General features: G+C 41.6%; 1 protein-coding gene and 1 long non-coding RNA gene across 5 annotated transcripts; one reads left to right on the top strand and one right to left on the bottom strand.

Moving 5' to 3' along the window:
* Positions 1 to 427: 427 nt before the first annotated feature.
* On the bottom strand, positions 428 to 4,178 carry LOC113271743 (ureide permease 2-like). Of its 3 annotated transcripts, none has more exons than XM_026521646.1 (8): positions 3,946 to 4,178; positions 3,015 to 3,332; positions 2,329 to 2,467; positions 2,019 to 2,181; positions 1,801 to 1,844; positions 1,590 to 1,690; positions 1,117 to 1,491; positions 428 to 716 (listed from the first exon to the last, which is right to left on the bottom strand). In XM_026521646.1, the coding sequence occupies exons 2-8, from the start codon at positions 3,249 to 3,251 to the stop codon at positions 561 to 563; spliced, it is 1,215 nt and encodes a 404-aa protein (XP_026377431.1). In that variant the 5' UTR covers positions 3,252 to 3,332; positions 3,946 to 4,178; the 3' UTR covers positions 428 to 560. The 3 variants fall into 3 exon arrangements, with proteins under 3 accessions (XP_026377431.1, XP_026377430.1, XP_026377432.1); XM_026521645.1 differs by lacking the exon at positions 3,946 to 4,178 and adding an exon at positions 3,643 to 3,731; XM_026521647.1 differs by lacking the exon at positions 3,946 to 4,178 and adding an exon at positions 3,451 to 3,576.
* Positions 4,179 to 20,061: 15,883 nt separating this feature from the next.
* LOC113271744 lies at positions 20,062 to 25,979 on the top strand. 2 transcript variants are annotated; one of them, XR_003322317.1, is made up of 8 exons: positions 20,062 to 20,359; positions 20,471 to 20,658; positions 21,572 to 21,638; positions 22,406 to 22,481; positions 22,979 to 23,267; positions 23,770 to 23,986; positions 24,315 to 24,545; positions 25,634 to 25,979. It is a non-coding gene; the product is annotated as an uncharacterized LOC113271744 (long non-coding RNA). The 2 variants fall into 2 exon arrangements; XR_003322316.1 differs by having other exon boundaries at positions 20,471 to 21,638.
* Positions 25,980 to 26,508: the final 529 nt, after the last annotated feature.

Consider the following 26,508-nt stretch of genomic DNA (forward strand, 5'->3'; position numbering starts at 1 on the left):
ATCTTCCTTATAAAGATTGGTAATTTGCATTATCTCTTTTACAGAAATAAAATTAGCAAAATCCCTTCTCGTCAATAATTCTGTTTGTTCCAAATTAGCTGGACTTACATGTGGTTTTATTTTTTCGGCATAATTTGCGTTACGTCCCATATAAAGATTAGTAATTTGCATTATCTCCCCAGTAAAGATTGGTAATTAATTTGTATTACCACCCCTACAAAAAACCACGTGTAAGTTAATGCTGAGTCAGCTAACTTGAAATAGACGGAATCATTGACGAGAGGAGGTTTTACTAATTTTATTTTTTAACTTGGATTAGACGGAATTATTGACGAGAGGAGGTTTTACTAATTTTATTTTTGTAGGGACGTAATGTAAATTATCAATCTTTACAGGGAAGGTAACGCAAATTACCCCTTTTGATTTATACTATGGATGGTTTATTTGATTTCAATAACTTGTTAACGATCCTCTTTATCACGGATGTTTGTTACAGAAATTTTCTCTTTGATGACAAGGATTTGATAACATATTTACAATAAGATTTTACACAACTTTCATCATGTTTTTCGATGCCCTGATGATGCCATAAGAATCGCTACCGCCACAATAAACATCAGCAACATGCTAACAAGCAATACGTATGTCCTTTTCGACGACTTCCGATACTCTCCAAACAGAAGTATACCCCAAAATGTGCTCACAAGTGGAAGTGCCTGGTATTATCAAATAAATTACATTTTAAGATTGTTATATTCTAATTCTGATAAAATCAACAAGAAAACAAAAGATTTTTGATTGAATAAATGTGCTCCCTACTTTCTTTGACTTCATATCCACTTACTCATACACTGTATTTACATCTAATTTCTGAGTAAGATACTTTCATACACAAAGGTTTGCTCGTAGTATGATGGGTTAGTTGGGAAACTATCACCCTCAAAACATTAGTATTTTCTATAGATAAGCTACCTGTCCGAACTACAGGCAAGGTATATTGCTGTCGTGCAACAAACTGTTGGATGCAATGCAAGTAGTTTCTTATGGTTTGTTTGACTTATATATATATATATATATATATATATATATATATATATATATATAACATAGACTAACCTGAACAGCATCTGCAGCTGCATATCCAGCAGCTTGACCACCCATGAATTGGAGACCGTTCCCAAATCCACAAACGAGCCCTGCCAAGAGAGCCCAATTTCTACTGTTCCAATCATTCACATAAGCCTTAAGAGAAGACCTCGGTAGGTTAAGTACAGGGTAGTACAGGAAGGTGATGTTTAGAATAATGGCAATTGTAAAACAAGAAACCGAGAAGTAGAAAAACGCAGTGTAGACAACTAAATGGGGAACCCCCTCTTTCATTGTGTCCCATTGATCATTCGTTGCCAAGTTGAATGCCGGCGAGAAGAGAGAGAAGCAAAAGCCGGCAAAGAATGTAATACCCAGACCGATCAAAGTGCTCTTCCCAAAAACCTGCTCATTCATTGGATCACTATAAATTACACTCACCTGGGAAAAGGCTGTAATTACTTATAAACAGCACATGAGTATTGTGGTGTGATATAACCAACCTTGATTGCTCTTTTATTTTCAAGCTCTATAAGGAAGTCAGCAGTTCCTACTTCAGCTTTCTCAACACTAACGTTTCCATCCTCTAAATCCTTGTTTCCATCTACAATTACTTCCATGTCAATTAGTGATTTTACACAATATGGTTATCACGGCTTTTCCTATAGTAGGAGCTGAAAATATCAGCATAATGTAGACAAATGAACTGCTTACCGGTGTACTTGTATGCATTCTTAGACTCTGATATCTCAATTGCCCTGGAATCAAATGTTGAGTATATTACAATGTGTTAGCCACAAAGTGCAAAATCAGAGAAAATTTCTTTCAATGGCTTTACTTCCCTTCAATTTGTAAGGCGTGGAAATAAACAAAGTAAAAACAAACAAACTAGGAAGAGTACTAGATATAGTAATTAAGGGCAGAAAGTGTACCCCTTCTCATCCGTATAACTACTAAGCTTTGCTTTATTATCAGTTCCATTTGAAGAATGAACAGAAGATCCAAGAAGAACCGCAATCAGAAAACATGCAACTCCTGGGAATAGAATCTCGGCTTTGTTGATTCGATCATCTAAGAAGTAGTTCAAAGTTGTTCCTGTTTTCATTCATGTTGTGGTGGGACACAAGTTTTATAATCAATTACAAGCTGAAATTACTCTTCACAATTCAAGCCTGTCATTTTAATGTCGGGATTTGGTTTAAGAATAAAAAGAGAGAAATTCAGTCAGGGAAATAAAAATACCTATAACAACTGTTATGCTTGCAGTTATGACCTCTGTCACCGAGAGACCAACAAATGCCCAAGCATACTGAGTAGCGAGATTTCCAAGACTGAGAAACACACCACCTGCCATGGCGAACAAGACGCAAGGCCAGTTGTCCTGCACATGTAACCGGATTACGTGGGAAACAAAAACTAGTTAACTGATAACAGCAACTACAGCTGTTCAGGAAATAAATGGAGTCCACAGTGTGTTGGATTAGACAATACAGAGACTTCAAATATTATCGGTGTCCCATCTTACAAAAAAATTTATGATTGCAGCTATTGGCTAAAAATACTTCAGATTGCTACGGGTGGCAATTTTACTCAGAAATGCAGCGTCAAATGGTAAACTTGGATATATTCGTAAGAAATTATGTCATCCTGAAACTTATTTGCCGTTGAGGTCATATTTGTACTGGAAGCGTTACATAGACGCGACGATACAACACAAGACCCATTTCCGAAACACCTCTTTAGCATGGTTATTCCTCTATTTCAACTACGTCACGGGTTCAGAGAGCAATGATGATTAAAACCTTTTAAGTTCCATACAATAAAGTTTAAGCTCATGACTAAACAGAATGATGCATTGACAATAAATCTACTACTTCAGTGCAATAAAGAGACTATAACTTATGTATAAATAAATAGAAACAACTCACTTGATAAAGCTGAGTGATGAAATTCGGCGTATCGGGTTTGCCATCGCCTATTTGACCGAATGTCAAGGCAATTAACACCGCAGCTAAGAGATTGGTAATAGAGTAATCAAGGTAAGTATGTTGTGGAAGCCTCCCTCTTCTTTCTAAAAGAGTAAGAATAGCAGGCCATGTACCCAAGAAGAGTAGAGCAAGCAACATGCAACCTATTGCCCCTGCCTTACTCTCAACTACATACATCTTGAGCAGCCCTGTACTATGATTATACAACCAAAATCTCTCAATTGAATGAGAAATCAAGGAAGAAAAACCAGTGATATCCTGCAAACAAGAGATGAAGATTTGTCAATTGTCCTCATCACTTAGAAAAATAAGACAAAAAAATCCATTAAATGAGAAGAAAAAAAAGGACAAAAATACAGAAACAAACAGCCCATACAATTAGTCAGAAGTTCCAGCTTGTTTTGTTTGAAAAACAAAGATAATGATTCAACCAATCATGTTGGGTGTTTGAATTTGGAGTAAAAAACATATTATTTCATCTTAAACTATAAACAAGAAAAAGAAGAAGAACATATAATGAAATTGATCAATTTGTAACTATAAACTAAGAGCCACAAATTAATCTCACCATTATTATTGATAGAAGAGATTAAAATTAAGAGAAGACAAAAAATGGATGGGAATATCTTTAATAAGAAAACTTATATATGTTGAAAAGACTGAATTGAGTGTGTAATTTGCAAAACAAAGGGATTAAAATAAAATTAAGTTGGCCCCATGAGGAGAAAGATCAAAAGGAGAATCTTTAAGTAGATGATGTAATCATCTTTAGTAGTAGTATTACCACATCCTTTATTTTGGTTCACATCACATTCAGAGATAAAATCAAAGAATTTAAGAAACTGAATTTCAAAGCAAAATAACTACTAACCCCAACAAGAGAACAGAATCTGAAGAAGAAGAAGAAGAAGAAGAAGAGAGGTGGGTTGATAATGGTGAACAAGAACAGCTCCTCAGAATTGGGTTTTCTTTCTTTCTTTCTTGTGTTTCACTAACACTAACAGAAACAGATTCAGTTAAAAGAAGAAGAAGAATATTTTATTTTTGTAAGAGCGAGTGAGAAAAAGGAGGAGCTACAATCAAGGGATTCCAGGGATTTGGAATCTTAGTTGGACATGTGGATCCCATGAATATCCTACTTACATGATTTGTTGTCATCGTTAAGACCCGTTTTGATTGTCGAGTTTTGAATTCAATACGGCTCATTTAAGTCAGCATCTCGTGGCAAATTCCGTTGAAATTTGATTAGCCTCATTTAATAATCATGTACAAGTACAACACTAATTGTGTTTACTTTCGGTTAAAACTTTGAGGTTTGCTATTTCAGGTTGACACGTCATGTACCCGGTGAGAATATACATCTGATGGATATACCTTATTGGCCGTTTCGATAGTACTACCTCCGTCCCATTATATAGGCGGATAAGTGAGTTTCTTTTAGAATAAGATTTTTTTTTGATTTCTTATATTTTCATCCTCTTTTTTGTTTTATCCTTTGTACAATTTGAAACACTAGAAACATTAACTTAATTGTGGTGATAACTACCTATAATAAATAAGGGTAATATATGGAAAAATCCATCTTGGAATTGAAAGTCTGCCTATCTAATGAGACTACAAATTTTTACAACTCCGCCTTTATAATATGAACGGAGGGAGTATATCAGAAAAAGTCACAAGTCGGTTTGGCTGCCAAATTTTAAAATGAATTTTAGAAATCGAAAAAGTACTGTAACTTTTTGTGAGGCAAAATAGTTTTGTTTGATTTCAATTTTTAGAGGAGTGGAAATTAGAAACAAATTTGTATCCAACTGCGATGTTAGTTTATTTTTATTTTCTTTATTTGAAAGCTTAGAAAGTTCTTTGACAAACCTAGTAAACATGTTAGTTAGACATAGAAAACCTAGTAAACAATATTAAGGACTTAATAAAACCAAATAACATCTGGGACATATAAAAATTAGCTTTGTGTTTTGCTACATCAACAATAAATAGAATCCAACTTATACCTATTCCAAATGACAACAGAGGGGATAAAGCAATCTGGAATCTGACAAAAGACGGCACTTTCAGTGTCAAATCTCTTTATAAAAATCTTAGTAACAATGAACCTGATGATAGGAACGGGGCTAAAATATGGAATATGAGAGTCTCCCTATCGATAAAAATGTTTATGTGGAAACTAGTTAATGCCATACTACCTAACAGTATGAGAATCGCTGCCATTTTACCTAACATACGAACTACTTGTCAAATCTGTAATGCTCATGATGAAACCTCAACTCACATGTTTCTAGAGTGTAACTTCGCTTCTCAAGTTTGGAATCATTTAAACTTTAATATGCTTTATGTCAAAGGTACAGCTATGAATTGTCATGAGTGGATAAGTAACTGGTACACAACAATTGAAAAAGATGGTTCAGAGATGAGTTGGGCTTAGCACCATAACTTGGCATATATGGAAAGTCAGATGCAGTAAAGTCTTAGGAAAAAAAGATTAAAATAGCCTGACTACAGCAATAAAAATAATAAAATATATAAATTCTACCTTAAATGTTTTCCAAAAGAATTACAATCCAATACAGAGCTTGTACTACAACCCGATGCATGATGATAGCCTTTACATATGTAAACCCTGTACTTGGAAACCTCCCAGATTCATGAGATATAGGTGTTTGAGGGTGAAAACGATTTCTGCTGATTTTGGTAATTTCGGGTGTGTGGGTGAGAAACGAGTTTAAACCCTAAACAATGTACTGCAATGGAGTACTTTAAATTCGAGAGATCAACCTGTACAAATCCGGACTAAACCAAGAAATGGCCATTACAGACTTATTTCGGTCACAAAGTGAAGGAGAAGGGTTGGTTTTGGGGAGGGAAGCGAAGAGAGTGTTGAGACCAGAATAGTTGATTCTGGAAGAGTAGTTGTTTCAAGACTTGTATCAGAAAGTGGGAAGCTAACAGATGGAAAGCTAGCAAATATTTTTTGAGTGTTGTATCCTCCTGACCTGAACTTGTCGTTCGGTGGAAATAGGTAAGACCTATTTATACAAGTCAAAGTGAAACGTACTCTGGTCTCGTAAGAAATGGAAAATGAATGAGTAAATGGGAGGAGGTGGTAACCGGTAACGCCTGGAATTGATGTTCCATAAAAGAAAGCGTTTCACCATTATTCCCTGTATTTACTAACCGCCTCATCCTGATGACATTGTCTTATAACGGGCGTAGTGTACGTCGCACGCTGTAAACCGCCAAACCAATACCCAATGAGCATCCCCCAGTTTGTGACATGTGTTGATGTCTCGAGTCTTTTCGTGGAAAACATGTAGCATGTTGTTATTCAGCAAGTTGAGCTTGGGAGACTTGTCGGCTCGGTGGTGACCTTCGACGGTCGAGATTTTGCATCTTGAGAGGAAGGGTAGCCGTTGATTATTGCAACCCTTCGTTTGGTAGCCAGTGGCATGAAAGCATGGCCGGTACGGCTTTAATATGGCCTAGTTTAGGCGCGGCCAAAAGTTAGGGGTTTGGCTTTGTTTGGGCGCGACCAAACTAGGGCTTGGCGTCGGGCTAAAGGTTTCCATGCGTTAGCTGGTAACCTTGGACGGCTAATATCTTCATCTTAGATAGAAAAGTGGTCGTTGATCTTTGCAAGCCTTTGTTTTGGTAGCCGCATAGGGAAGGACGGCATGGTATGGCGCGGCAAGGTGGTTGGCATGCCATTGGCACATGTGGCATGGCTGGCATGCCTTGGCGCGGTTTGGGCGTGGCCAAAACAAAAGTTTCGGCGTTGGGCCAAAGGTTACCATGCGTTGCTTGGCGACCTTGGACGGCTAAGATTTGCATCTTAGATGGAATGATGGCCGTTGATCGTCGCCATCCTTTGTTTTGGTAACCGCATAGGGAAGGTCGGCATGGTATGGCGCGGCAAGGTGGCTGGCATGCCATTGGCACATGTGGCATGGCCGGCATGCCTTGGCGCGGTTTGGTCGTGACGAGAACTAGGGTTTTGGGCCAAAGGTTACCATGCGTTGGTTGGCGACCTTGGACGGCTAAGATTTTCATCTTAGATGGAAGGATGGTCGTTGATCGTCGCAAGCCTTTGTTTTGGTAACCGCATAGGGAAGGACGGCATGGTATGGCGTGGCAAGGTGGATGGCATGCCACTAGCACATGTGGCATGGCCGGCATTCCTTGGCGCGGTTTGGGAATGACCCAAACTAGGGTTTTGGCATTGGGCCAAAGGTTACCATGTGTTGGTTGGTGACCTTGGACAACTGAGATTTGCATCTAAGATGGAAGGGTGGTCGTTGATTGTCGCACGCCTTCGTTTTGGCAGCCGTGAAGGGAAGGCCGACATGGCATGGCTTAGGCGCGGCAAGGTGGACTGCGCGGCATGCATTTGGCACATGTGGCATGGTCGGTATTCCTTGGCGTGGTTTAGGCGCGGCCAAACTAGGGTTTTGGCGTTGGTCCAAAGTTTACCATGCGTTGTTTGGCGACCTTGGACGGATAAGATTTGCATCTAAGATGGAAGGGTGGTCGTTGATCATCGCACGCCTTCGTTTTGGTAGCCGTGAAGGGAAGGTCGGCATGGCATGGCTTAGGCGCGGCAAGGTGGATGATACGGCATGTCATTGGCACATGTGGCATGGTCGGCATGCCTTGGCGTGGTTTAGGCGCGGCCAAACTAGGGTTTTGGCGTTGGGCCAAAGGTTACCATGCGTTGGTTGGTGACCTTGGACGGATGAGATTTGCATCTAAGATGGAGTGGTGGCTGTGGATTGTCACATGCCGTCGTTTTGGCAGCCGTGAAGGGAAGGTTGGCATGGCATGACATGCTTAGGCGCGGCAAGGTGGATGTCGCGGCATGCCATTGGCACATGTGGCATGGTCGGCATGCCTTGGCGTGGTTTAGGCGCGGCCAAACTAGGGTTTTGGCGTTGGGCCAAAGGTTACCATACGTTGTTTGGCGACCTTGGAAGGCTAAGATTTGCATCTAAGATGAAAGGGTGGTCGTTGATCATCGCACGCCTTCGTTTGGTAGCCGCATAGGGAAGGCCGGCATGGTATGGCGCGACAATGTGGTTGGCATGCCATTGGCACATGTGGCATAGCATGCCTTGGCGCGGTTTGGCGTGGCCAAAACTAGGGTTTGGGCCAAAGGTTACCATGCGTTGTTTGGCGACCTTGGAAGGCTAATATTTGCATCTAAAATGGAAGGGTGGCCGTTGAACATCGCACGCCTTCGTTTTGGTAGCCGCATAGGGAAGGTCGGCATGGTATGGCGCAGCAAGGTGGTTGGCATGCCATTGGCACATGTGGTGCGGCTGGCATGGTTGGCATGCCTTGGCGCGGAGGTGCGGCTGGCATGGCAATTCCATTGGAGTAGTGGTGCGGCTGGCATTGTTGGCATGCCTTGGCGCAGAGGTGCGGCTGGAATGGCGTGCCATTGGCGCCGTGGTGCGGCTGGCATGGTTGGCATGCCTTGGCGCGGAGGTGTGGCTGGAATGGCATGCCATTGGCGCCGTGGTGCAGCTGGCATGGTTGGCATGCCTTGGCGCGGAGGTGCGGCTAGCATGGCATGCCATTGGCGCAGTGGTGCGGCTGGCATGGTTGGCATGCCTTGGCGCGGAGGTGCGGCTGGCATGGTTGGCATGCCTTGGCATGGTATGCCATTGGCACAGTGGTGTGGTTGGCATGGTTGGCATGCCTTGTCGCGGTGACGTGGCTGGCATGGTCTTCCATTGTCACAGTGGTGCGGCTGGCATGGTTGTCATTCCTTGGCGCGGTAGCATGAGAATTAGGGTTTGGCATAGATGATGTCAGTCAGTGTTAAGGGTGCTGCCGTGGAACATGACCCATGTAAAAAAAAAGGGTACCCCGGTAATTCTTACATAGGCATGCTGATTTATTCAATAAATGTACTAGTGGTCATAGTGACGTCATGTCAGATGTACAGTTTTACGATTTTGACCCTAAGCTAAAAACCACCATCAACATTAAGTCCCCTGCTTAGCTCGGAACAGGAGCATTGTTGCGAGGTAAGCATAAGAAGGTGACAGGCGAGGACAAAAATCGAAATGACAGGTCGTGAAAATATGGTTAGGAAAGTCCGACTAACCTTTTTCGAGAGGTAAGGAGAGTTCATGATCCTCATGTTTGGCGGCCTTGCATAGATTCTATTTGTGGTGTAGAACGTGAAGTGGTGAGATGAAGATCGTCGGCGTAGTCTTGCCATGTATCACCTTGGATGGGTTAGGGAACATCATGACTGGTTTGGCGAGTTTTTGGTGTTGGCGCGGCAAGTCATGACGCGGACGGCCTGACATGGTGGGGCTAAGGTAATGGCGCGGACGTCTTGGCATGGTGGGGCCAAGGCAATGGCACGGACGGCTTGGCATGGTGGGGCCAAGGCAAGGCGCGGTTTGGTGAGGAAAAGCATGTGGACGGCTTGGCGTGGTGGGGCCAAGGCATGGTGCGGACGGCTTGGCATGGTGGGGCCAAGGCAATGGCGCGGTTTGGTGAGGCAAAGCATGCGCGGACGGCTTGGCATGGTGATTTTTCTTCGCGTGCCCGGTTGCCTCTTTTCCTTACTTGACTCAAATAGGAAGTCCTTTCCTTATTCAAAATCCCAAGTACCACGCCTACAAAAGGGGGCCGGCCTCTCCTTTTATTTCACACCTTTATTTATTTTTTTTATTCTGGCCGTGTGGTAACAGTAAAGCGGACGAGCGAATACCAGGTATGTCTTCCAGCACTTCCTCTTTAACTTGTTTTTCTTGTTTTCTTGTGTTAGTGCAAACCCTAGCTGTAGGCGTACCTTTTCATGAACTTGTAAAAATATTGTTCTTTTGTGTTGGTATCAATCCTAGACGTAAATATGCTTTGCGTGAAGTTGTAGTAACATTTAGGCGTGAATACAGTAGTAATGTTGGTCGCCTCAATTACTGTGGGCATGCATGAGCTAGTAACTGTCATTCCCACCCCGTGAAAACCTAGCTCCTAGGGTCTCCTCCATTTTCCTGGTGTGGCCGTGTGTATTGTTCCCATGGTGGGGCGCGCCTCCTCGTCCAGGCGCAAATTTCCTGTTGCAGGGTACGACCTTGGCATGAGGTGGTGATGCAGGGTCTGTCAGTACCCATTTCTTTGCTCATGCGCATTATGACTTGAAACAAATTGGTTTACGTCTAGGATGGATCTACTGTGTCTGATAAAATGATTTCCATGCACTTTCCGTAATAATTTCTCTTCGTATTGTTCCATTGTAGTTATTTCGAAGGTGAAAGTAGCGTGAGAGAATTTCGTTAGGATGTCATTTGAGAAAAGTTCTGCCGTACCGAAAGATGTTGGCAATTCCAAGCCAAACATAGACGATGAGTTCTTTACAACATCCGTCACAATTAGGAAAAATCATCCCAAGTATGTGTCGATTCTTCTAACTGGTCAGGAAAGTGAATGAGAGGCCCGGTCAGTTCGGCCTGGAGGTGTAATAAGGTTTTGTCAGAGGAAGGAGTATTCTGATTCTCCCATTGACTTTAAAATCCGTGTGAGTCCGTTGCGTCCCTTTCAGAAATGGATGTGATTCATGATGAGCCAGGAATGTATAAAAGCCAGTTTGACCTAGGCGCAGATTATTGATGATGTCGCGGATTCCGTAGTGCTTTAAATTAGGAAAGATATTCCAGGCTTGGTTTCTTTTATTTCCAGTTGGTGTCCGGACACTCACACGACCATATGAAGGTGGGGTGAAATGACTATCTCTTTAGAGAGCGTGGTCGTCTTACTGAACCTTCCCGTAATAGGAAACCTCGATGTCAAGTTGTCTGCAGTATCTGGTTGCAAAATCAAAAGGATTCGTTCGGAAAGAAAACGAGACGAGGTGCTTCTATGGCTGGTGGGTGTCTCAATGGTTTCCTGATGAATTTGAGCCAAATCAGAAAAATAGTACACTTCATGTCGCAGCGTTCTTGGCTCTTTGGTTATCCAGAGATATTTTCGATGACGGCTCTGGTAAGAAGGAGATAAGACATGAACTTATCAAGTTTTCCATAAAATTGGCAAAATGTGTCGTTCTCCCTATTGGCGGCTTGTTTCTTGGTTCTCTGTACACACCCTTGGATCATCTGGTCACGGACATGTGCACTTCAAATGGTTACATGAAAGTGGATTCCTATATTCATGACGCCTTTCTCCAAGCGTGGCTGTGGGATCACTTCGAAAGGTATGCTCCAAAACCGTTGGCCGTACTTTTCGAGTCCTAGGGTGGTTCTAGGATACTGCGCTGGTCGAATAGGTGCCCAAAGATTGGTTCGAACCTGGTTGGATTCCTTGACAACTCGCACACGGTCAATTTTCATCCATGGGCTCCGGTGCATGCATCCATAACTCAGATTAATACCTTTTCTCCTTCTCCGAGCATGTCTTTGTCTTCTGATAAAGAGGATATGAGTGTTGGAGAGATGGTGTTCATGCGAAGCTGCACTCCCGGTCATGTGTCGTCTTTCTTTCGAGGTCTTGCAAAGCAGTTTCTTACAATATCGATAGGACGGCTCGGCATATGGGTTTTGACCAAGGGGTCCCACTCATTCGTCAGCCGGTTGTTCTAGAAGACTCGTTGCCAACTGTTCTCGATGCTAGTGTTCTTGTGTCGGGTAAAAGTCTCCCTTTTCCGCTCGCGGAACGAAATCCATCAAAAACCTCCAAATATAACATATTTTGGCAGGATGAGTTTCTCGCTACCCATAGATTCGTGAATGATATGGTAGAAAACCGTCGCGGTAAGCCTTCTCCTGTGGTTTTAGCGGAGCACCCACTGCTGAGGGATCCTTCTTCGACCAAGCGAAAATCCGTTAGCTCGAATGCAGATAGTCCCCAAGTGAATGAGCAATGGTCTAAAAGCCGTGCAGAAGGTTCCCAGTCAGATTCGACAGCCCTACCGACTTTCAGTTCGTCTAACATGCGGGTACGCATGCTTTTCTTTTTGATTTTAGTTGGATCGCGTATATCCTTGTTTCTTTTCTGAGTATCCGTCTTTGTATCTTGCCCAGGGTCTCAGCAGCGTGAACACCTTTACCAAACTTGCAAGTAGTTAGAAAACATCGTTTCTCGAGACGGAGGGTAGCGCTGCTGAGCCTATCCATGGTGATGGGGAACCCGAGAAGGATGAAAGTTCAGAGTCCAGTGATGGCGAGAGTAGTTCTTCCGACAGCAGTGCTGAATCTTCCTCTAGGCGGTCTGAAAGCGAATCAGTGAGTCTCCCGCATGTTTTTTCTTCTTTCCTCTCTTCCTTTCTATTTGGAAAATATCTAATCCGTCATATCATAGGGTGAAGCCGTTTCTGAAGATGGTCCTGAGACGGAGATTAGCAGAGATACAGCTTTGTCTCCAACTGTGACAGCCGCACCGGGCGAACTTGAAATGGATGTTGATCGAGATTAAAACGTCGTTGTGTCTCAGACAATGGAGAGTACTCCAGTGGCCGCAGGTGCACTTGCCGTTAGGAATCCCTTGTCGGTTGCTGATGCAGTCGCGGGCGCCACTTTCAACCCTCCATATCTGGTTCCTCATCCGGATCATGTGTTGATCGGGGGATTTAGCGTGCCAGCAAAACAGGCGGCGCTATACACCAGGATATGGGAAAGCTACGGACATATCGCCACGACCAAGAAAATTACTATTCAATTTGCGTTGGTTAAGCGTATGGAGGAAGCTTTGTCTTCGACTGACGACATGTGCAATATGACTGGTAATATTGTCTCTGAGGATGTAGTCTCGGGATGGAGGTTCCATCGTGACACGTGTGTAAACTTCGAGTTCAATTTTCCTTAGTTCGTTGAAGGTTTCTCTGAGGTTGAAAAGTTTCTGGCCGAAACAGTCGAAGGTCCTTCTGCGGATATGGTGAAGAAGCAGGAAGCGGAAGTCGAAAAGTTGTCCAGAAAGCTGAAGTTGAAGAGGGAGGCTCTCGAAAGCACGAAATAGGCTTTTTCCAAGAAGAGCAAGCCATTGTTGAAAAACTTTCCTTGAACGCATTTCTGTCTTCTGAACTTCTTATTTTAGGTTGTTTTTTTTTTTGAAAGGAAAATGAAACGCCTAGTTTACGGTTTTGATTTCCCGGATTTTTGGTTTGACAGACAAATGTTACCTTGAGGGTTTTGGATTATTATTTGGAACGAACTGTTTTTAGAATAACGATGCTTTTTGGTTACGATTGCGAAGGTGCAAACATCCCATGAAAGCCACTGAATCGTGAGCATTCCTCACGGAGAGCATGAGATGAAACATAACATGGCTATTGGTTTCATCATTCCCGTGAAAACCTGAAGTAGTAAACCACGTATTTTGTCTAGGCAAGACTTACTCGGTTTTTGGATCTTCTGGTGAAAAAAGAATCTCCCGGATGTAAGACCGAGTTTTGTGGGAAACATCACCGTGACTGTGGAAAGTCCCCATTCATTCCTTGTCGTGTTGCCGATCCCTGGGCGGATCATTTGCTTCTAACCCCTCGGAAGTCCCCAGTCATCCCTTGCCGTGTCACGACTGGTAATCGAGCCGCCTAGTAGCTGAGTCGTCGATTCCTGAACGGATTATTTGATTTTATAGTCCTGACGTCTTGGTCAAGGTATGAGATCGAGGATTGAAAATTGACATCGTGACCGAAAGATCAACCTCCCACTGTGGTCGCCAATTGTTTAAGGGTGAAAACAATTTCTGCTGATTTTGGTAATTTCGGGTGTGTGGGTGAGAAACAAGTTTAAACCCTAAACAATGTACTGCAAGAGAGTACTTTAGATTCGAGAGATCAATCTGTACAAATCCTGCCGAAAGCAATAAATGGTCGTTCCAGACTAGCTTCGGTCACAAAGTGAAGAGGAAGGGTTGGTTTTGGGAAGGGAAGCGAAGAGAGTGTTGAGACCAGAATAGTTGATTTTGGAAGAGTAGTTGTTTCACGACTTGTATCAGAAAGTGAGAAGCTAACATATGGAAAAACATCAAATATTTTCTGAGTGTTGTATCCTACTGACCTGAACTTGTCATTCGATGAAAATAGGTAAGACCTATTTATACAAGTCGAAGTGAAACATACTCTAGTCTCGTAAGAAATGGAAGATGAGTAAATGGGAGGAGGTGGTAACCGGTAACGCCTGGAGTTGATGTTCCATAAAAGAAAGCATTTCACCATTATTCCCTGTATTTACTAACCGCCTCATCCTTATGACACTGTCTTATAACGGGAGTAGTGTACGCCGCACGCTGTAAACCGTCAAACCAATACCCAATGAGCATCCCCCAATTTGTGACATGTGTTGATGTCTCGAGTGTTTTCGTGGAAAACATGTAGCATGTTGTTATTCGTCAAGTTAAGCTTGGGAGACTTGTCGGCTCGCTGGTGATCTTCGACGGTCGAGATTTTGCATCTTGAGAGGAAGGGTAGCCGTTGATTATTGCAACCCTTCGTTTGGTAGACAGTGATATGAAAGCATGGCCGGTATGGCTTTAATATGGCCTAGTTTATGCGCGGCCAAAAGTTAGGGAAGTCGTTGATCTGCATCTTAGATGGAAAAGTGGTCGTTGATCTTCGCAAGCCTTTGTTTTGATAGACGCATAGGGAAGGCCGGCATGGTATGGCACGGAAAGGTGGTTGGCATGCCATTGGCACGTGTAGCATGGCTGGCATGCCTTGGCGCGGTTTGGGCGTGTCCAAAACAAAGGTTTTTGTGTTGGGCCAAAGGTTAACATGCATTGGTTGGCGACCTTGGACGGCTAAGATTTACATATTAGACGGAAGGATGGTCGTTGATCGTCGCCAGCCTTTGTTTTGATAACCGTATAGGGAAGGCCGGCATGGTATGGCGCGGCAAGGTGGCTGACATGTCATTGGCACATGTGGCATGGCTGGCATGCCATTGGCACATGTGGCATGGCTGGCATGCCTTGGCGCGGTTTGGGCGTGACCAAAACTAGGGTTTTGGGCCAAAGGTTACCATGCGTTGGTTGGCGACCTTGGACGGCTAAGATTTGCATCTTAGATGGAAGGATGGTCGTTAATCGTCGCAAGCCTTTGTTTTGGTAACCGCATAGGGAAGACATGCATGGTATGGCGCGGCAAGGTGGCTGGCATGCCATTGGAACATGTGGCATGGTCGGCATGCCTTGGCGCGGTTTTGGCGTGACCAAAACTAGGGTTTTGGCGTTGGGACAAAGGTTACCATGTGTTGGTTTGTGACCTTGGACGGCTGAGATTTGCATCTAAAGATGGAAGCGTGGCCATTGATTGTCGCACGCCTTCGTTTTGACAGCCGTGAAGGGAAGGCCGGCATGGCATGGCTTAGGCGCGACAAGGTGGATGGCGCGGCATGCCATTGGCACATGTGGAATGGTCGGCATGCCTTGGCGTTGTTTAGGCTTGACCAAACTAGGGTTTTGACGTTGGGCCAAAGGTTACCATGCGTTGTTTGGCGACCTTGCATCTAAGATGGAAGGGTGGCCGTTGATCATCGCACACCTTCATTTTGGTAGCCGCGAAGGGAAGGCCGGCATGGCATGGCTTAAGCGCGGCAAGGTGTATGGCGCGGCATGCCATTGGCACATGTGGCATGGTCGGCATGCCTTGGCGTGGTTTAGGCGCGGCCAAACTAAGGTTTTGGCGTTGGGCCAAAGGTTACCATGTGTTGGTTGGTGACCTTGGACGGTTGAGATTTGCATCTAAGATGGAAGGGTGGTCGTTGATTATCGCATGCCTTCGTTTTGGCAGCCGTGAAGGGAAGGCCGGCATGGCATGTCCTAGGCGCGGCATGCCATTGGCACATGTGGCATGGTCGGCATGCCTTGGCGTGGTTTAGGCGCGGCCAAACTAGGGTTTTGGCGTTGGGCTAAAGGTTACCATGCGTTGTTTGGCGACCTTGGACGGCTAAGATTTGCATCTAAGATGGAAGGGTGGTCGTTGATCATCGCACGCCTTCGTTTTGGTAGCCGCGAAGGGAAGGCCGGCATGGCATGGATTAGGCGCGGCAAGGTGGATGGCGCGGCATGTCATTGGCACATGTAGCATGGTCGGCATGCCTTGGCGTGGTTTAGGCGCGTCCAAACTAAGGTTTTGGCGTTGGGCCAAAGGTTACCATGCGTTGGTTGATGACCTTGGACGGCTGAGATTTGCATCTAAGATGGAAGGGTGGTCGTTGATTGTCGCACGCCTTTGTTTTGGCAGCCGTGAATGGAAGGCCGACATGGCCTGGATTAGGCGCGGCAAGGTGGATGGCGCGGCATGCCATTGGCACATGTGGCATGGTCGGCATGCCTTAGCGTGGTTTAGGCGCGGCCAAACTAGGGTTCTGGCGTTGGGCCAAAGTTTACCATGCGTTGTTTGGCGACCTTGGACGGCTAAGATTTGTATCTAAGATGGAAGGGTGGCCGTTAATCATCGCACGCCTTCATTTTGGTAGCCGGATAGGGAAGGCCGGCATGGTATGGCACGACAAGGTGGTTGGCATGCCATTGGCACATGTGGCATGGCATGCCTTGGCGGGGTTTGGCGTGGCCAAAACTAGGGTTTGGGCCAGAGGTTACCATGCGTTGTTTGGCGACCTTGGACGGCTAAGATTTGCATCTAATATGGAAGGGCGGCCGTTGATCATCGCACGCCTTCGTTTTGGTAGACGCATAGGGAAGGCCGGCATGGTATGGCGCAGCAAGGTGGTTGGCATGCCATTGGCACATGTGGTGCGGCTGGCATGGATGACATGCCTTGGCGCGGAGGTGCTGCTGGCATGGCATGCTATTGGCGCAGTGGTGCGGCTGGCATGGTGGGCATGCCTTGGCGCGGAGGTGCGGCTGGCATGGCATCCCATTGGCACAGTGGTGCGGCTGGCATGGTTTGCATGCCTTGGCGCGGTGACGTGGCTGGCATGGTCTGCCATTGGCACGGTGGTGCGGCTGGCATGGTTGGCATACCTTGGCGCGGTAGCATGAGAATTAGGGCTTGACATAGATGATGTGAGTTAGTGTTAAGGGTTCTGCCGTGGAAAATGAGCCATGTAAAAAAAAGGGTACCCCGGTATTTCTTACGCAGGCATGCTGATTGATTCAATAAATGTGTTAATGGTCATAGTGACGTCATGTCAGATGTACAGTTTTACGATTTTTACCCTAAGCTAAAAACCACCATCAACAATGTGATAAATATTTCTTTGTCTATGCTTAATGATATCTCTGATTCCGCTGTTGCTCTAACTCCGATGGATGATTTAGGAAAAATTAAGGAAGCCAGAAGAAAATCTTCAGGCTGGAATCACAAGGAATTGCTTGAACTAAATGGGTTTGAGGCAGCTTTCCGGTGGGCAACGAAGTTGAGTGGACATAATATCAAATTTATGTGTGATTCAGAACCTGTCCTGATGTTGCTAATTGGAATGTATACCAAAGTTAGAACAGAAAGATTTAAGAACAGTATTTTTTTTTGGAAAACAAGAAACAAATCTCTTTAATTTTAAAGCAATAGCTTTTACTCTAGTTAGCAGATACCAAAATGCTGTAACCACCAACATTGTTGTTTTATATAATAAATCCATTTTTTTCGGAAAACAAGAAACAAAACTCTTTAATTTTAAAGCAATAGCTTTTACCCTACTTAGCAGATACCAAAATGCTATAACCGCCAACATTGTTGTTTTATGTAATAAATCCATAACTCTAAGTAGTTGGAGATATGAACAATTAGATCAAATGATTAATCACCTCAATATGAGAGATGATATAATCTCTGAATTGTACAAGCACCATACTTCTGGTTAGAAGTACTTGGTACCGGGTTTCCTCCTATTTTCGTATAAAAAAAAGAAGGTTCTTTGACCACACAACTTTAAGGTCAGGAAATCAAATAAGGGCTCTAAGGGCTCTAAGGTTCTGATTTTGAGGGCTCACAAGATGATAAAAAATGGGGTCACCAAATAATAACTCCAAAACCCCTTATCCCAATAATTAATTAATGTTAGTGATTAGGTTAACTAAATTAAGTAAGATTAGTGATAAGATTAGTAATAAGATTAGACTAATCATTTAGCTAATATTTGAAAACCAAAATCAAAGATTGCGTTTTTTTTTTTTGAAAATATGATGTTAGGGTTAGGTTTCCTGACCGTATATAAAATATACGGCTGGGATTCATATTTTCCCAACCTATACAAACCCAGGGAGTTCATATTTTCCCAACCGTATACAAACCCAGGATAACTTCCCAATCGTAGAAAAATTATACGTTGAAGTTAAAAAAAAAAAAAAGTTTTCTTTTTTTGGGCTTAGGTTTAGTCGCGTTTTTTTTCTCTGTTGATCGGTTTCAGTTTTAGGGTTTAGTGTTTTAGGTTTGGTAATTATTTAGATTTTAGAGGATATATTTGTATTTTTGATAACAAAATAGGTCTCCCCTCATCCATATTTAGGATAGTTGAATCTATAGGAGCACTCAAAACCAAATCCTTGGAGCCCCATAATAGGTTTCTTTTTAAACAAGCTTATTATAGGGGCGGCATGGGTTATTAGAGGGCGGCATATTAATAGGACAAAAAGGGTCATTACATGATCATTCAATGTGTCCCTTATAAAAAAAAAACGAAAATGACAAATTAACCCTCACTATTGATAACCTAGTTTAGTGACGATAATCAAGTTTAGTGTTAATGATTAATTTCACTTATATTAACTCAAAATCAAAACAAAATCAGATTTTTAGAGTTAAAAAAAAAAGTTCAGAGGAGAAGAAAAAGAAAAACTTTTGTGATATTTGTGAAACCCTAGATTTTGATTCACTCAACCAAAATGAGTGATTCCAGTGACCCGGTATACTTCTAAATTAGTTCCCATTAGTTTTTTCTCGCTCAAAATTATCTAAAGTACGTAACAAAATCAAAACTTTTAAATTTTCAGAAGAACTTACGGTTGCAATTTTGCTTGTGACCAACCGTAACTCTTAGTTACGGTTCGTAAGTTATCGAATACCCGTAACTGGTTAAATTTGGGGAAGATCCAATCGTAAAACCAGTTACGGTTGGTAATTAAATTTGGACAACAACCGTAACTAAATTACACTTGGTAACTAATGAATCGAGACCAACCGTAACTACCCTACGGTTGGTGTGTAAACTTAACTTTTGAACCGTAAATCATTATTTGATAAATTCTTAAGACACGAGATTATTTACGGTTGGTATGGTTGTTTGAGTAACAAACCGTAACTCAATTACGGTTGATAAATATGATGCAAATACAAACTGTAACTGAACATATTTCTCAAAACTAAGAACTTACGTTTGGTATTTGAGTTAAAACCAACCGTAACATCAACCAAATCTACAGTTACGGTTCGTATTTGAGTTATTACCAACCGTAACTCACATGCAACCAGAAATTTCAATTTCAATTTTCATATAAAACCCTAATTTTTGATACAAAATTAACTTAAATCCAACACGATAAACTAAACCCTAACTGAGTTTTTCTAAACATTTTTCAAATCGTCGATTAATCGAAGACGATGAAATTTTCAGTTTTAATGGAAGTTACAGTTGATGGAGGAGAAGAGAAGATGAAGAAGAAGATGAAAAAAAAACTGATTTGATTTTTTCTGATTCATTAGGTTTAAGAAAAACTTATTTGATTTTTTCTGATTCATTAGGTTTAAAAAAATTGATTTGATTTTGGTTGATTTAAGGTGAAAAAGGTAATCTAGTCAATTTACATCCCCTTTTGGACATTCTCTAACCAACTAAAGGGACATTACTATCACAATACCTCCCCTCTAATAAACCATGACGCCCCTATAATAAGCTTGTTTTTAAAAGAAAAAAAAAAACCAACTTTTCCAACATTTTAGTCAATTGCAGTTTGATGATAAAGTGAGAAAGCAATAAGCTCATTAGATAATACCACCCCACCACACTCCCACGGCATTACAGCAACATTTAACCACAAAGTGTTGGGTGGAAAACTGGAAATGCTTTTCTCTCTTTTTGTCCAACTCCTAAAGTCCGTCTCCTAGGTGGTCGAGGAAAGTAGTCCGTCCGGGAGGTACAAAAAGAATCATACCGGGAGAAAGAGTGATGGGGGGTTGAAGATGGGTGTCTGGAAGTGTCATTAGACATACAAGTTATGCATTCAGGAGAATATTTCCACTTTGATATTACGAGCCTCATCTCCATGAACCCATCCGTCCTGATGTCAGAACATCTAGACCTGCTCTGTCACTCTTGGGGCTGTTCATCCTGATGGTTCAGCGCTAGCTAAGATTGGGTTACCCTGTATGTACGCATGAATCCATTTCTCTCTGTTTTTTTTTATGAACATATCATGTTCGATGAAATGCGCTAATGAATTTGTGTGTGTGTGCGTGTGTGTGTGTTTTTATGTAGATTGTAGAGTATGCTGGATGCTATCAAAATAAAAGTCATGATACCCATCAGCAGAATCACCTGACAAGGGTTGCTTGGATATTGAGTTTCATATGCCTCCTGTTTGTTCGCAACTTGTGAGACCTGGTCGGGCTGCCGACGAAGCACCTGTTATTGCTAAATCAAGATACATCGAAGACTCTATTAGAGTTAAGAAGCATCTTTATTGGTATCTTTGTTTTGTTTGTTTGCGTCTGGACATGTTAGGCAAGAAGAACGAGCTGTCACAATTAACATCTTACTTACAGACTGTTGTCTGGAATTCCCTTTCCAATCTCATTATAAAGTGCCCAAGTACTAGGAATAGGATTAGTTAGTTTGTAGAGGAAATGTGAATGCTGAAAAGAAACTTTGAGTGAGACAGAACAATCCTGCCACTGAACCAAAGTTGAACAACCGATGCGATTTTAACTGGGTGGGGGACTTGGGATGCAACAATTTAGTTTGAGGAATCTAATACGCAAGTTCTGACATGCACCGTCCTGAGAAGAGTATACAAGTTTGGATAGGAACGGCAAACTGCTTAGCTTCTAAAATAGCTGATTTTGCAATGTCAACCTAACTTTTTTTATTTGATTAGCTCATCCTTACTACTCAATTGCTACTCATAAGTTCACAACTCAAACGCGTAACATTTCCTCTGGTCATTTTTTTCTAGATTTTGTGACTATGAAATCTTGTTTTTAGTTTAAAACTGTTCATTGTGCTGAAAAAAGAATGAAATCAAGATCTTAACAAACAAAGGTGCAATACTTAACTATCATCTTCAGAAAAAAAGGCATCAGACACTAATACTAGTAGTACATAATGGAACCCTTGGTATACTCTGATTCATTTAGTAATGCATCTCGTGTGTGTTTCTGTTTACTTGGGTAGTTTTCCGATTGGACTTCCTTAAACATGAAACTGTTATGTGATGTTTCATTTCGGGTTACATGGTGTTGCTTAGGAAGTTACGATATGCTTGATAGTTGATTGACTGGTGTGCATTTGAAAGTTGGAGTAAATTTGGTTTTACAAGTACGAACATGTTTAAATGGCTACTCACGTTGATTATTGCAGTTCTGGAATGATCAATTCGAAGGAGTTATCCTTACTCGGCGGAAAGGCAACATGGAAGGCTTACCTGGTAATGACCTCCCAGTCTGAACATTCTTCACTATCATGATTGGTAACATTGTGCTAAGTAGTTTATTTGTTCGTGCTTGCAGTTGACCTTAACTGAACAATCATCATGTATCTGCTTTCCCTTCGAATTTAGTGGGAAAACACCGTAGACTAGCTTTCCTCAGTGAACCAACACTAACACCAATAATCAAGGCAATATCATTAGAAGAATAGTCTCCCTTGATTTTAAATGAATTCTGATGGTTGAATCAACTTTTTAAAGTTTTTATAAACTTTGAAGTCTCAAGAAGGATTTTGTTCTTTTTGATAAATATCCTTTGCTTATGCCTTACAACTACTTCAGGACATTCCATGGTATTTGTTTCTGCCTCTCTGGTGATAATTTCCTTCTTCAGTACACTGGTGTGCTGTAGCTCCTCAGAAGAAAGGGGTGGATACTACCATCGATGTACAAATGCAATTAAGCACCAACTCTGTTTCAACTCGTCCAAAAATACTTTTTTATTCGTCCACCGACTTTTTTCTATTACAATCCTCAGAAAAGAGTACTTTATGATGCCTCTCCTGTGGATCAATGGGTCTAACTTGTCGATGATGTCAATCTGTCCTAGTTTCCTGGCAGCATCAGTGGCTATTGACAAGTGACAGATTTGTCATCTGTATCAAACAAACAATAATAGTTGCTTACTGTACTAGAAAAATAAAATAATACATAGTTGCTTTCTTTCTGTTGCTGATGACATAAGAAAATTGTTTCTTCTCTTGCAGGACATATGCTGTTTGGACGGAGATGGCTCACGTTTCGATGCTGCACTACTTTCAGCAGCTGATGCATTCTCTAGATGTAAGCAGCCATTCATAGTTTCTTTTTTGCGTATTTCGATCTTTGAGTAAGTGTTATATCTTGTCTTTACTTCATACATTGAACTTCAGATTTTGCATGAATTTGCTTAAAGAATCTTGTGTCTTTATAATGCGATAGCATGAGATACTATACTAGTTGCTACAGTTCATACTGTTAAGATGCCACATTTCGTCACGCCTGGAAATGAGGGGTCATACTCTGAGGTTTTCTGGTTGATGATGTCTATATGAGTTTTAATGTCGATAACATTTTCAGGTTTTTGCTCAATAGACCAAATAAATTTATTGATCAAAAAAGAGGATTACAAAAGAGAATGAGAACCCCCGCTGTTTGGAGGGAACTCATTGTAAAAAAACAACCTCAAACAAACTCAAACACTTCACAGAGAATTACACATATCTGAATCAACAATAGTGCTCCAGAGGACCCAAAAATCAGGCCTAACATTTATCATTTAATCTTCTTTTCATTTGCAGTGTGCATTCCTGTCATTGTCTATGAATGACGGGGGGAAAAGTAACTGTTTTCTCAGTTGGAAATAAGGGGAACAAGACAGTACATGAGCCACTGAGTAAAGAAAAGAGGAAGGCAGTGCATTCCGTTGTCATTGACATGCATTACAAGTAGTATATCTTGGCAGGCCCTAACTCAGAAGAAGATTCCATCATGGAAACTCTTGGGACGGTGGTGTTGGGTTCATTTATCAGGCTTATCTCTCTGTTCAAACCTGGTGGACCATTTCTTGCCTCCACATCAGTAGTTCAGGTTTGTTTTTCCCCTTTCTAGTTCATCCACTTGATGGCTTTTAATGTTTTAAGTTTGAAGTGAAAAAACTCGATGCCTGCACAGTTGCACCCTTTTACCTTTCTTCTTTTTTCTTGTTACATTGTCAGACCCAACTTGCTCTGGGACTTATCCAGCATGAATGTGTATGACTCAGATACAAGGATACCAACACCTGTTACCCTGTAGGAAGTTTTTATATATTTTTAGACCTTAAAAGCTTTTAAATGCGGAATTCTCCACGAGATGTTTGAACCTTTTCATGGCCCTTGACATATGAGAAGATTATCCTCAGTGAATGGAAATCTGTTGGATAACCAAAGTTTTGGGTTCATTAGCATGTATAAGAAAAATGTAGTTTGGTAGATAACTAGTAAGATGTTGAAACCACCAAATGATGCAGCATAGCAGGTGGTTCAACAGGTTCTAAAACCTCATAGATAGCCTCATTTGCATAACCACTGTACTCTGTTTTTCCATTCAGGTCATGTAGAATTTGATCACAAAAAGGGATTCGTCAAGGAGATCCCATCTCCCCTTTCCTCTTTATTTTGGTGGCTGAAATCCTCTCTTTGATGCTCAAAAAAGCTGCGGCAAGTGGACTTATCTCTGGTTTTCAAGTGGCTCCAGGTGGTACCATTGTTCACCACCTTCAGTTTGTTGATGACCTGGTGGTTTTTCTAGATGACTCGATTGAGCAGGTAACTAATTTAAAACATATTCTTTTTGCTTTTGAATTAGTATCTGGCTTAAGAGTTAATTTTCGAAAAAGCGCTATTGTGGCTCTTATCATAATGGCATTATGTGTGCTGATTCTTTTGGATGCAATCATGCTGAGTTACCCATAAATTATTTAGGCATACTGTTGGGCAGTAAATCAAAAGGTAAGCCTATTTGGGACATAATCATCCAAAGAATTCAACAGAAACTTTCTACTTGGAAAAAAGATACCTTTCAAAAGGACAGAGATTGTTGTTGGTAAATAGTGTTTTGGCTAGCTTGCCAATTTATTATCTTTCTATGTTTCAGTTATGAAAGAGATTGAGAAAATTATGCGGGACTTTATTTGGGGTTCTTCTGCTACAACAAAGAAGAGAAGCTGGGTTTCTTGGACAAAGGCTACTTTATCTAAGAAAAGAGGAGGAATTGGCATTAAGAAGTTAAAGTTGGCCAATGAAGCCTTGCATTGTAAGTGGATAAGGAGGTATGGCTCTGAGAAGAACTCTCTCTGGAGGAAGATTGTTTATCAGAAATTTGGAGGTAACTCTAACTCTTTTCTTCCCAATTATACTTCTAAATCAGTGGGTCATAGTCTACGGGCAGGAATTTTAAAATCCAGGAGCCATATTGTGCAAAACATTAAGTTTCAAGTGAATAATGGTAGTAATGTTTTGTTTTGGAAGGATATATGGATAGGTCAAGACACTTTGCAAGTCTCTTTTCCTTCTCTATATAAACTTTCTAGGAACAAATATGCTTCTATTAAGAATTGTATATCTTTAGACTATGCTTGGAATTTTGATTTCTGTAGAAATTTGAATGTGACGGAACTAGGTGAAATTATTTCTTTACTTCAGATAATTGGTGAACCTTCTTCCATCTAAAGAGCAACCTTGATTTAGAGGATGATAGAATTTGGGATGTTGGAGGTGATATTAGTGTATCCAATTGTTATACCTCTTTAGACATAGAGGGTTAGTTATCGTTTCCACATAAAAATTTATGGAATCCTAAAATTCCTTTGAAAGTCTGTTTTTTGGTTTGGACCTTTTGTTATAAAGGTGCTCCTACTTTGGATTATTTAGTTAAGGCTGGAAAGGCGGATTCGGATATATGCTTGTTCTGTAATGTGGCAACAGAGACAAATATGCATCTTTTTCTTCATTGTTCGGAAACTACAAGGGTCTGGAATTATTTCTTATCTTTTTTTGGTCATGATTGGGTTTTTGCGGAAAGTGTTAAAGCTTCTCTTTGGGAATGGCCTTAAAGAAGGTAGAAATATGAAGAAGAAACTATGGGGTTTTATTCCATTTGCAGTATGGTGGACAATTTGGCAAGAAAGAAATGCTAGATTGTATGGCGGAAGGAGAAGAAATTTTGGTCAACTTATTATTGCGATAAAGTGTACCCTGGCTACTCAAGTATTCTTATTTGTAATTGGGAGGCAGTGATCAGCAATTGCTAATTACTAGCTTCTTGTTTCTCTTTTGGCATTTGTCACTTCGGGTGACTTTTGCCTCTTAATATAATTTGCCCTTTCTGTGTCAAAAAAAAATAAAAAATTGTAGAATTTGATCCATCTATTTGCACAGCTAGCTATTTGGTAATAAATTGATAATGAACTGCAGGGTTGTGCGTTGGAGACTTGGATTTGCAAAGGATAGAGTGAAGGAACTTCACCAAATTCTGGACGAAGCCAATGAATTATCAAGAGAGAAATCCTCAAGTTAAAAGCAGCTAAACAGTTTTGGCTCTAAATTTTGCAAAGTTTGTTCTTCGGTTTTTGCATTGCTTCCTGAAGTGCAGTACTATTTGGTCAATCAACTTAGTAGAGCACACTTCAAGAGGCGAATCAACTCATGCTGCTTTTGTGTTTTGTAAATGGCTATGATCGTTTTGTTCACTCGTAGTTTGAAATGTAAAAAGTAACAACTTTAATGGTAGTAGACAACATCACATCAAGATTGCAGATTCTGACAAGTCATTCCCATTTTATTACAACTGAAAGAATTGCAACTCTCAGTCTAACCTACATTGCAAAGAAGATTTTTTCTGTAATAAGATACTATATAGCAAATATATAAAGTATAAACTGCTCATGTCAATAAAAAAAATATATATATATATATACTGCCGAAGGAGATAGGTAGGTGTGTGCGATTAATGGCGAACAACTCCTTGGGTTTGACCAACTGTAACAGAGATGGTAACAGAAACTGATTCAGCCAGCTAACAGAGAAGAAAGAATATTTTTGTAAAAATGGGCTCATTTAAGTCAACACCTCATGGCAAACTCCGTTGAAGTTTGTGTCGTGTGATTAAGGCCCAAGGCTAATCATAGAATAATTGTGGGTTTAGACTTTGAAGTTTGCCGGAGTATTTCAGGTTGACGCGCCATGCACCCGGCCGGATAAACAAGAATCACATCTACAGGATGGATATACTCGACTCCTTATCGACCGTGGGGAGCAAATTTAATGGTCTTAGAGCGTCCACAGTGGGA

The sequence above is a fragment of the Papaver somniferum genome, chromosome 4 (genome assembly GCF_003573695.1).
Source record: "Papaver somniferum cultivar HN1 chromosome 4, ASM357369v1, whole genome shotgun sequence".
NCBI classification, from domain to species: domain Eukaryota; kingdom Viridiplantae; phylum Streptophyta; class Magnoliopsida; order Ranunculales; family Papaveraceae; genus Papaver; species Papaver somniferum.